The 12578-nt window shown below is 40.7% G+C and overlaps 2 protein-coding genes across 4 annotated transcripts; one reads left to right on the forward strand and one right to left on the reverse strand.

The window, feature by feature from the left end:
* The first annotated feature begins 1657 nt into the window (after positions 1-1657).
* LOC123096608 (ubiquitin-like protein 5) lies at positions 1658-3226 on the forward strand. 2 transcript variants are annotated; one of them, XM_044518371.1, is made up of 2 exons: positions 1658-2046; positions 2989-3226. In XM_044518371.1, exon 1 carries the CDS (start codon positions 1814-1816, stop codon positions 2033-2035), a length of 222 nt encoding a protein of 73 aa, XP_044374306.1. In that variant the 5' UTR covers positions 1658-1813; the 3' UTR covers positions 2036-2046; positions 2989-3226. The 2 variants fall into 2 exon arrangements, with proteins under 2 accessions (XP_044374306.1, XP_044374305.1); XM_044518370.1 differs by having other exon boundaries at positions 1682-2046; positions 2984-3226.
* Positions 3227-3443: 217 nt separating this feature from the next.
* Positions 3444-5551, reverse strand: LOC123096607 (structure-specific endonuclease subunit slx1). 2 transcript variants are annotated; one of them, XM_044518369.1, is made up of 3 exons: positions 5315-5551; positions 4492-4598; positions 3444-3935 (listed from the first exon to the last, which is right to left on the reverse strand). In XM_044518369.1, exons 1-3 carry the CDS (start codon positions 5473-5475, stop codon positions 3772-3774), a joined length of 432 nt encoding a protein of 143 aa, XP_044374304.1. In that variant the 5' UTR covers positions 5476-5551; the 3' UTR covers positions 3444-3771. The 2 variants fall into 2 exon arrangements, with proteins under 2 accessions (XP_044374304.1, XP_044374303.1); XM_044518368.1 differs by having other exon boundaries at positions 5243-5548.
* Between the last annotated feature and the right edge of the window lie 7027 nt (positions 5552-12578).

Below are 12578 nucleotides of genomic sequence, written 5' to 3' on the forward strand. Positions count from 1 at the left end.
ATTCCCACAAAGTATAACTCATCGGGCATACCATTTTGTTGACATTCATCGGGCATACCATTTGGTTCTCTCTGTTAGCGAACTGATCCTTGGATGCCTTGCATCTTAACTTGTCATCGCTCTCCCCTCCTCTCCCCCACATCCTATATACATAAGAAGTTGATCTCCACTATCCTATTTATCTCAACATGCACACATGCCACCTCATCAAAGGCCCACCACTATATGCATGATAATTTTTTTTCATTATTAGTTGACCTCATGCACACTACTTTTCACCTCACCACACATGCCGCCTTATGAAAAGTCTACTCAACATGCATGAAAAAATAGTTTTCCATTACGTTACACCACATTTTTAAAATATTTTCTGACTACACAATAATCAAACACAGTATATAATATTTAGTTTTAGCTTTAGTTCATATATTATTAATTCAACGATGGAAACTTCACACAATCAAATCACCGAAATATATTGCAATCGATTCCCGCAGCAACGCGTGGGTTATTCTCTAGTTTTGCAGCACTTAGCCCCGCTTCTCTCAGCCCTTGCAGCGGTGTCGGCGTCCTTGCAGAATCTACGGTGATCCCATGCAACACATACGGCTAGTCCTTGAAACATGGGCACCCCTGGCTTGCAGCAACCGAGGTGACTGGCATTGTGCAACTTGACTCCGGCGTCCGCTTTTGTAACTGTGGGTGTTGGTCTATAGGTAGAGCGAGGACCGGAGGAGATGTAGTGGTGGTGTTGGGAGGCTGTTAGGCAAAGCTATGCGGAGAGAGCACATTATGAGAGATTTGTGGATATGGGCAGAATGGTGGGCGATGACAATGATGAGCTGGCTCGATTGACAAGGTTCTAGAGAGGGTGGACCAAAGAAAGCTTGTGGCACCGTACAATTAAGCTCCATGCGACAGCAACACACATAAAGCGGGTTAGTATAGATATCTTTTTAGATGTTGAACCGACCATACGTGAACACTGCCGATACATGGCTTATTCATTACACTTCTTCCACGATGTCGCATCACGAATTCCACGATGTTGCATGACAAAGGCAAAAAAAACAAAAACTCAAAGTGCAAGGACCGAAAACGCTAGTTGGCTTGGGTAAGGTGGGCATGAGCCAAAGGTCATCCCTCAGCCGGCGGCGGGCGCAACAATCTGGGAAGGTTTGGCTATTGTCATACCTAAACCTTGCATTGTATACTACTACGTGTACATAATACTTGATTCAAGATTGAGTTGGATCGCATATGTTGGTAACCTTCGTCACGCCTAGAAATTACTTCGAACACTGCCCTCAGCCCGGCTCAAAGGGGATTGGAACTCCATGCAAGCGGCGTCATGAATAATGACGGTATCGAGTAACCGGAAGTGTCGTCTTGGAGAAGACCATCGGAGTCTTTTTTTTTGCGAATGACCATCGGAGTTACATCATCGACACCAATGGTAGATTTTGAGTATGAAATACGGCAGTATAATGTGCCATGTGAAGGAAGGAAACAAATTGTTCTCAACGTTTTTCGCCGGTCGATAGTAATATAATCGGACGGTTTTATCAAAGAAGGGTGCAGGGCGTCAGCGCTGACGTGGCCTGATCAGGACGCCGAGACCAGGTGCCGTACGGCTGCGTGGAATCTACGCCGTCTATTTCCCTCTGGACGAACAGAAAAGACAAGGACGGCTCCCTCCTGCGACCAGACCACCACCCCCAATTCTCAATCGAAAAGCACAAGGCCGCTGCAGCTCTCGCCGGGGCTAGGGTTTGGTCGATCGATCGATCAATCGACGCGAGCGGGAGCGAAGATGATCGAGGTGGTGCTCAACGACCGCCTGGGGAAGAAGGTGCGCGTCAAGTGCAACGAGGACGACACCATCGGCGACCTCAAGAAGCTCGTGGCGGCGCAGACCGGGACCAGGGCCGAGAAGATCCGCATCCAGAAGTGGTACACCATCTACAAGGACCACATCACCCTCGGCGACTACGAGATCCACGACGGCATGGGCCTCGAGCTCTACTACAACTAGCCTCCGGCCATGTATGTTGTTATTCCCCTCGCCTTTGCACATGATTCCTTTTTATTACTACTCATAAGGGTTTGTTGTCTATGTGAATATGGTTCTCCTTCTGTTGTCCGGATGAGAATCTCAAATTAAGCATCTATTAGCGCTATGCCAAACATGAAGACGCCTGTTTTCTGTTCGATTTTCAGTTTGTATGCAAAGTCAGAATTCTTGAACCATGGTCATATGTTGACCTCAAGTGCAATGAACTAGAAATTGTGGGTTTCCGTTTTACCGTGAGTTCCTAATTGAAACGCTGCTTTGCTAATTGAGAATGATATGCTTGCGTGTGTTATAGTTATCAGATGGTGGTGGTAGATTGGTTGATTTAGTTCATGAGGTTTATCCCCTTGTTGATTCTTGTAGTGTTAGCAAAAACACCAGGGATTGCTTAGGAGAACTTTTCTTACTGGCTTTTGTGTGCTACTTGTTCGTTGTTAGGTTCTAGTGAACTCGATTGATTTATTAATGGATGGGAATATTTTAACATAGCAAGATAACTTTGCTGTGATTGATTATGTTAACTACTGTAATCTACAGCTGTAACATTATATTTAGGAACAGAGGTAGTAGAAAGTAACTAAACAGACGCTTTGTTTGGTCATGAAAGCTGAATTTATTTGCCTATTTACCGAGTGATGCATCTGAAGGAGAGTAATTTAAAAAGTTGACCATCAAATGCTTCATGCTCGAACTTGATAATTCATTTACAGTACCTCCCTTGGTTTTGCTGACATGGCACTGCTTTGCTCTGTGTTTGCAAAGAAAATAACCAAAATCTTCCATGCAAGTACATGTTGAAATTATGCTCTGTTTTGCTTTCCGTGTTTAGTCCAACGAAAACAAAGCTGATTTTGCGTATTGAATTTATATGCCTATAATTCACTGCAGCTAATCATCGCTCTGTTGCAGTGCAGGTTGGTCACCTATTGTTGCCTGCGATGATAGCTTTGGTTGCATTCCAGTCCCAGTGTCTTCAGAGCTCAATGTGTGGGCTGAACTTCAGCGAGCTACTATATAAGTAGTGCATTATTGTACCCATGATGATTATTGACAGCCTGAACATACTTTTCCTGTGATCGACCTGCGAATCTAATGTGCTGTTACTGTGAAGTTTATAAATAACATAAACTGTCTTACCTGGGGTTGTGATAATGGCAGTATTACACTGTTACATCATGTTGTTATGTTAAGGCATTTGCTCTGCTTAGTTTGCACTCGTTTTCTCTTTGGTTTCCTAGTCAGATAACACAGGCGCACTTAGCTCTTATAGAAGTTCAAAGTTAGGTAACTATGTTTGGTTTTCATTCAATGAACATGCTCAAATTTCATACTAGTCCTAAAATGCTGAGACGCAAATAAGGAGTATATCTCAACATGAAACGCAAGGATCGATCATCATACAAAAATACATCTTACACCATTCTTATCCATCCCAGGCTAAACAATGCCTGATGCTGTCAATAAATAGCACAGACAAAAAAAATTGCAATCACCAGCTCACTCGATTCAGTTGCCTTCTTAGCAAATACAGTTGCCAGCATGATCATTTGAGCTGCAAGACATGGGAACTTTTTTTGTACAAAACCATGGAAGCAGAAAAGCCTCTACAAAAAAACCTCGCCAACTTCATAAGTTAATGGGCAATTTCTTGCATAGTAAAACATGTGTACATACATACAACAATTGGTGAAACGACCTCAGCTTGAGTGCCATTTGATGTTGAGGTGGTTGCAATCCAGAATGGTTTTTACTCTGCTCAGTGCCACTTCCCGGTGCTGCAACACTGAGTTCAAGCCAGGCTCACTCCTCTTCCGTGTCATCTTCTTCGAGATGTTCTTCCATTTCGACTCAAACTCGCATGCTGAAGAAAAAAGAATCGTAAATAGAACATCTTGCTTAGTTTAAACTTGAGCACGGAATTGGCAATTTTCTTTCGCTGTAAGAATTGCATATGCTCTTGCAAGGATGCACGTATATTATGAAGTATTCATTCTGTGTTCAAAAGTGTCAATAGACTAAAAAAATCAAATTTGTTGACCAAGTTAATATTTCTCTAATGTGAAGAGAGGGAAAGAAAGCCAAAATAAATGGCATAGGTCTATGCCAAAGGATGAATTAATCAGCAAACCGTCATAACTGAATGATCATTAAACTAAACAAAGTAAGAACGCATGTATGTGTTTTTGTAGGATAAACATAGCTTCACAACCATTCGGCCTGGATGGTGAATTGTCTCAAAAACAATGGAAAAAAAACATAGCTTCACAGGGTAACTGGAAGTTCAATGTAATGACGGGTGGCAGAAGAATTCTACATAAAGTTGCGTACAAACTAGAGCATGGTGTGCGATTCTAGTAATACGCCACTCTCACTCAAAGCATGAAGCTGTAGAAAGATGAGATTTTTACTTTACTAACCTTCACTTCTGTTGGTGAAGCCTTCGACAAGGCATGCGAGATTCCATGGCCTCCCAGCAGAAGAGGCTTTGGCACCACCTTTTAACTCGCCATTATGTTGTCTCAAGCTAGAAAAAGAATGATCCGTTCGTTAAGAAATAAGAACTTAAGCCATGTGATTAAACATAGTATTCTTTTTTGTGTGTGTTCGTGTTGGAGTACTTTCTAACCTTTTAGAACTGTCAATGCACCCCAACACGAACACACACACACAAAAAGTATCTCAAGCGTGTATTTCCTACTTCCTCCGTTTTTAAATATAAGTCTTTTTAGAGATTTCAAATGAAATACCACATATAAATGTATATAGACATATTTTAGAGTATAGATTCACTCATTTTGCTTCGTATGTAGTCACTTGTTGAAATCTTTAGAAAGACATATAGGAGTATTTAAGAACGGAGGGAGTACAAGGCTACAGCCTGAGCAAGACAAGACAGCCTAAAAAACAATCATGACAGCGACAATATTATTCAGGCTTTTACTTGTTTTATTTTCCAGGGAATCATCAGCAAAACACCAAAATTGTGGAAGCAGTATTATCGCTGAATCTTCTTTAGTGTCGAGCTAGAACGAAATTGCAGTTTCTCGAGAGGATTACAACCAAATGGAGGAATCAATTTGAAAGTTCATCCAATTCACCAGAGCCACCTGAGGCTATATCAGGCTAAAGAGTAGAAACCCGAAAGGAGAAAGGGGGAGGAGGAACCACCGGCGAGGGAAGTCGGTCGTGACGCCGACGTATGTGCGGGGAGCCAGGGAGGAGGCGATGAGGTAGACGCACCACGGCGCCGCCTCCTTTTTCTTCTTGGCGGCCTTGGGCGGTGGATCTCCGGACGCGGGGGCGGGGGAGGCCGATACCGAGGAGGGGGTGGCCTTGCAAGACTTCGGAGGGAGGGTGGTGCGGGGAATTTTGGCGACCCGGAAGGTGGCGGAGAGGCTCATCTCTCACCTCGCCGGCGACGGGGGGGCCTCCTCTCCAGGGGAAGGGGAAGCATCCATGGACGAAATTTACGAAATGGAGACTTGGAGTATAGGGCTTCTCATCAATGGGCCGCCGAGGGTTGTTGTTCATGGGCCGTAACAAAAGTCTGCTCATTTGCCGAGCGAGACCATATGGGCCGTAACTGCAAAGCCCCCTGTCCACACATCTTATCATACCTAAAAAAAAAAGAGGTATTTGCAGGAGCTTCAGGATGTCCTCCAAGAACCGAAGTTCTTGACAACAAATTCTCCGTGACTATAGAGTGTGACTCAGTGAAGATTGTTCATGCTATACTGGAACCTGCAGATTATTGTGCATCGGGAGCTGTGATCACCGATGACTGCGATAGATGATGAGTTCTTTCGGCAGGGCAACCATAGTACATTGTGCCTGAGAGAGCAATGCCGCGGCGCATGCGCTCACTCGAGCGAGTTACAGAAGGAAGCTGTCTGAGGTGTGGCTAGATAAACCCCCTGTGTTTCTTATCCCTTCACTTATAACAGACATGATCCTAGTTTAATAAAGGTTGCAAAAGTTAAAAAAACAAGAGCTAAGTTCAAAAAAACAATTCTTGAAAAGCTCTGGCACTAGCCAAGGAATTGGTCATGAATAGAGTGCGAATCTCATCTGACTGTCTGAGAGTTATAAACAACCTGAAAAAGCTCGGTTCATCTTGGTGAGTATTGCATGATCTTACAGGAGATCAACGAGAGGAAGAAGAAGCTTCAGAGCTGTGAGATCGTCCACGAGGAACACACAAGCAATGGTGAGGCACTTAGGTTAGCTAGAATGGCCACTACCCTAGACATTGGCCGAAATATGTGGCTCATCGATCCACCGGATCATCTTTGTATTCCCCTAAACATTGATACATGAAATGAAGTGTGTTGTTCTTCTCAAAAATAACAATATGAGAGGTTAGTTTTGAAAGGATCGATACGGTCGACTAGAGGGGGGGGGGTGAATAGGAGAGTACAAATTTTAATCTTTCTTGTCAATTTTAAGGTTTAGCGGATAAATAGGGTTCACTAGATATGCAACTAGGTGAACACAACCTATATGACAAGCAAGCTTAAAGCAAGATATGCTAGACAACAATCTAATTAGCAAGCCAACAAGCATACAAGGCAAAGTAAAGTGCGGGAAAGGATTAACCACAAGTGAGGCGAGGACACAGATTTTATCCCGAAGTTTACTCTTCCTTGGGGAAGAGCTACTCTCCGTTTAGAGCGGTGCTGGAGCCAAAGCTTGCAGAACGCCACGAAGGCTCACCGTAGTCTCTTTCGAGTCACCCCAACGGATGAGCCTCGAATCACTCGGGGTTGGTCTTGAAGGCTGATGTCTACTACACAACCTTCTTCTTGTAGACTCGTGTTGGGCTTCCAAGCGCAGAGTTTTGTAGGACAGTAGCAAATTCCCCTCAAGTGGATGACCTAAGGTCTATCAATCCGTGGGAGGCGTAGGATGAAGATGGTGTCTCTCAAACAACCCTGCAACCAAATAACAAAGAGTCTGTTGTGTCCCCAACACACCCAATACAATGGTAAATTGTATAGGTGCACTAGTTTGGTGAAGAGATGGTGATACAAGTATAAAATGGATGGTAGATATAGGTTTTTGTAATATGAAAATATAAAAACAGCAAGGTAGCAAGTGATAAAAGTGAGCGAAAACGGTATTGCAATGCTACGAAACAAGGCCTAGGGTTCATACTTTCACTAGTGCAAGTCTCTCAACAATGATAACATAATTGGATCATATAACAATCCCTCAACATGCAACAAAGAGTCACTCCAAAGTCACTAATAGCGCAGAACAAACGAAGAGATTATTGTAGGGTACGAAACCACCTCAAAGTTATTCTTTCTGATCGATCTATTGGGCTATTCCTATAAGTGTCACAAACAGCCCTAGAGTTCGTACTAAAACAACACCTTAAGACACACATCAACCAAAACCCTAATGTCACCTAGATACTCCAATGTCACCACAAGTATCCACGGGCTTGATTATACGATATGCATCACACAATCACAGATTCATCTATTCAAACCAACATAAAGAACTTCAAAGAGTGCCCCAAAGTTTCCACCGGAGAGTCAAGACGAAAACGTGTGCCAACCCCTATGCATAAGTTCACAAGGTGACAGAACCCGCAAGTTGATCACCAAAACATGCATCAAGTGGATCACATGAATATCTCATTGTCACCACAGATAAGCACATGTAAGACATACATCAAGTGTTCTCAAATCCTTAAAGACTCAATCCGATAAGATAACTTCAAAGGAAAAACTCAATCCATTACAAGAAGGTAGAGGGGAAGAAATACCATATGATTCAACTATAGTAGAAAAGCTCGCGGTACATCAAGATCGTGCCAAATCAAGAACACGAGAGAGAGAGAGATCAAACACATAGCTACTGGTACATACCCTCAGCCCCGAGGGTGAACTAGTCCCTCCTCGTCATGGAGAGCGTTGGGATGATGAATATAGCCACTGGTGATGATTTCCCACTCCGGCAGGGTGCCGGAATAGGATCCCAATTGGTTTTTCGTGGCTACAGAGGCTTGCGGCGGCGGAACTCCCGATCTAGGTTCTGTTCTAGAGGTTTTGGGATATATAAGAGGTGTTGGCGTCGAGAACAAGTCTGGGGAGTCCACGAGGAGCCCACAAGGACGGAGGGCGCGCCCAAGGAGGTAGGGCGCGCCCTCCACCCTTGTGGAGGCCTTGTGGCTCTTCTGGCCCAACTCTTTTGCTTCGGGGGCTTCTTCTGGTCCATAAAAAATCACCGTAAATTTTCAGCTCATTTGGACTTCGTTTGATATTCCTCTTTTGCGAAACTCAAAAACAAGGAAAAAACAGAAACTGGCACTGGGCTCTAGGTTAATAGGTTAGTCCCAAAAATCATATAAAATAGCATATAAATGCATATAAAACATCCAAGATAGATAATATAATAGCATGGAACAATAAAAAATTATAGATACGTTGGAGACGTATCAAGCATCCCAAAGCTTAATTCCTACTCGTCCTCGAGTAGGTAAATGATAAAAATAGAATTTTTGATGTGGAATGCTATCAAGTGCACAAGTTTGATCAATGATAATTTCAATCACTTTTTCTAGCATCATTGTATATCATAACAGTAGCTCATATCATAAAGCTTTTCATGATCAAGTAACAAGCTATTCACATGTTAAAGCATAGACCATAAACTTTCTTGAAAACTAACAAACTATGTTCTCAGTCATCAAACAATTGCAATTCATCCCACATACTCAACTATCATATAGTCTTCCATGATTGCTACCACTCAAAGCATATTTTTAGAACAAATAGCATCCATTGAACACAGAGAAAGATAGGGGCTTAATGTCTCGCCTCCCAACTTATTTATCATATAGATAATTGTCAACAATAATAATTCATGATCAAATATATTTGAATGGCCATATATGCTTAGATCTTTCCCCATCACATGATGCTTGCCAACTAAAGAGTAGGTTGGAATGAGAAGGAATACTACCGACTCTTGCATAAAAGTAAAAGATAGGCCCTTCGTAGAGGGAAGCAGGGATTTGCAGAGGTGCCAGAGCTCGAAGCTTTTAAAATAGAGATGAATATAATTTTGAGAGGTATGCTTTCATTGTCAACATAACAATCAAGAGTTCCCAATATCTTTCATACTAGATACATTATAGGCGGTTCCCAAACAGAAAGGTAAAGATTTTACTCCCCCTCCACCAACAATCACATTCCACGGCTGGTCCGAAACAACGGGTACCGTCCAACTATCAACAATCCTGGGGGAGTTTTGTTTAATTATTTGCGACTTTGTTTTTGATCTTTTAATCATAGGACTGGGCATCCCAATTACCAACCACTTTCTCGTGAATGATGAGCGGAGTCCACTCATCGTGAGAATAACCCACCTAGCATGGAAGATAATGACAGCCCCTAGTCACTACATTAGCGATTCGGGCATACAAAACAGATTATTATTTGAAGGTTTAGAGTTTGGCACATGCAAATTTACTTGGAACGGCAGGTAAATACCGCATATAGGTAGATATGGTGGACACTCATGGAAGAAACTTGGTTCAAGGAATTTGGATGCACAAGTAGTCCGCTTAGTACAGAGATTTAGGCTAGCAAAAGATTCTAAATAGCAAGCACCACATGTTGGAGGATCCATGACAATATAACTTCTATACAAATATACCCAAACATAACTCATTAAGTCGTCTTCCTTGTCCAACTTCAACTAATTTGCTCATGTTTGAAAATAGTTAATGGGGCTCACAATCATAGAAGATGTCCAAGATAGTATATGTATATGTATATGTATATGTGAAAGCTCTCTTCCTTCAATATTCTTTCATGAATTGTTCAAGTGAGCAATACTATGTTTGCTAACTTTCAATAAATTTACCACCTCTACGTCTTATATGTGAAGTCATTACTCCCCATGGGATAAGCATATGGAACATATATAATTTCAGATTTATGATATTCAAATTATTCAACCATTTACTCATAGGATATAAGTGAAGCACACGAGTAAATGACAAACTACTCCAAGAAGATAAAAGTGAAGATCAATGAGTAGTCAAATAATTATTTAGCTATGTGAAGACTCTCTCTCATTTAAAAATTTCAGATCTAATGTACTTTATTCAAATAGCAAGCAAAACAAAATAAAATGACATTGCAAGGATAGCACATATCATGTGAAGAAGCAAAAACTTAGGCTCAATCGAGGCTAACCGATGATTGTTGATGAAGAAAGGTGGGATGCCAACCGGGGCATCCCCAAGCTTAGATGCTTGAGACTTCTTGAAATATTAATTAGGGATGCCTTGGGCCTCCCCAAGCTTGAGCTTTTGTGTCTCCTTAATTCCTTTCATATCATAGTTTCCTGGAATCTTAAAAACTTCATCCACACAAAACTCAACAAGAACTCGTGAGATAAGTTAGTATAAATCCATGCAAAACCTTATCATTCTCTACTGTATAAAATCACTAAAATTATTATTTGATATTGCCTACTAAATGCCTCTGCATATTTAACAGTCCTATCCTCAAATAGAACCATTAAACAAGCAAACATATGCAAACAATGCAAACATAATAGCAATCTGTTTAAACAGAACAGTCTGTAAAGAATGCAAGAGGAACCATACTTATTTAACTCAAAAAAATCTGAAAATTTACCGCACTGTAGAGAATTTATCATAGTTTATTGTGCAAAAAATTTCAACATTTTATCACATTTTGAATTTTCTAGGGAATTTTGGCAATAGCGAGAAACTTTCTGTTTTGAAACAGCAACTCATATACTTGCAAATTGTGCATGATGAAGGCTATCCTTGACACTTTTATTGAAATAAAAGATACAAAACATTACTCTAAATAACAGCAAGCAAATATAAATAAAATAAAATGACGCTCCAAGCAAAACACATATCATGTGGTGAATAAAAATATAGCTCCAAGTAAGGTTACCGATGATTGAAGACGAACGAGGGGATGCCATCCGGGGCATCCCCAAGCTTAGTTGCTTGGGTATTCCTTGAATATTACCTTGGGGTGCCTTGGGCATCCCCAAGCTTAGGCTCTTGCCACTCCTTATTCCGTAGTCCATCAAAACTTCACCCAAAACTTCACAACACAAAACTCAATAGAAAATCTTATGACTCCGTTAGTATAAGAAAATAAATCACCACTTAGGTACTGTTGTCAACTCATTCTAAATTCATATTGGTGTTATATCTACTGTATTACAACTTCTCCATGGTTCATACCCTCCGATACTACTCATAGATTCATCAAAATAAGCAAACAACACAAAGAAAACAGAATCTGTCAAAACAGAACAATATGTAGTAATCTGTAACTCTTGAATACTTCTGTAACTCCAAAAATTCTGAAAAATTAGGAAAACCTGGGAAATTTTTGTACCAAACAGATGCAAAAAGAATCAGATCAAAAGAACGCTTCTGTGAATTATGAAAATTATTTTCCTGGGCGAAAAAGTTTCTGTTTCTCAGCAAGATCAAAACAACTATCACCGTAAGCCATCCCAAAGGTCTTACTTGGCACAAGCTATAATACATGATTACTACAGTAGCATAATCATGTGAACACACCAAAACAGTAGGTATAAATGTTGGGTTGTCTCCCAACAAGCGCTTTTCTTTATTTCCTTTCTAGCTAGGCATGATGATTTCAATGATGCTCACACAAAAGATAAGAATTGAAACATAATGGGAGCATCATGAAGCATATAACAGTCACATTTAAGTCTAATCCACTTCCTTTGCATAGGGATTTTGTGAGCAAACAACTTATGGGAACAAGAATCAACTTGCATAGGAAGGCAAAACAAGTGCAACTTCAAAAATTTCAACACATAGAGAGGAAACTAGATATTATTGCAATATGTAAGAGCACATGTTCCTCTCTCATAATAATTTTCAGTAGCATCATGAATGAATTCAACAATATAACCATCACATAAAGCATTATTCTCATGATGCACAAACATGTAAATTTTACTACTCTCCACATAAGCAAAATTCTTCTCATTCAGAATAGTGGGAGCAAACTCAACAAAATAACTATCATGTGAGGCATAATCCAATTGAAAATTAAAATCATGATGACAAGTTTCATGGTTATTATTATTATTATTTATAGCATACATGTCGTCACAATAATCATCATAGATAGCAACTTTGTTCTCATAATCAATTGGAACCTCTTCCGAAATAGTGGATTCATCACTAAATAAAGTCATGACCTCTCCGAAACCAGTTTCATCAACATAATCATCATAAATAGGAGGCATGCTATCATCATATAAATTTGCTCATCAAAACTTGGTGTACTAAAAATATCATCTTCATCAAACATAGCATCCCCAAGCTTGTAGCTTTGCATATCATTAGCATCATGGATATTCAACGAATTCATACTAACAACATTGCAATCATGCTCATCATTCAAAGATTTAGTGCCAAAAATTTTAATGCATTTTTCTTCTAACACTTTGGCAC

Source organism: Triticum aestivum, chromosome 4D (genome assembly GCF_018294505.1).
Source record: "Triticum aestivum cultivar Chinese Spring chromosome 4D, IWGSC CS RefSeq v2.1, whole genome shotgun sequence".
Classification (NCBI taxonomy): Eukaryota; Viridiplantae; Streptophyta; class Magnoliopsida; order Poales; family Poaceae; genus Triticum; species Triticum aestivum.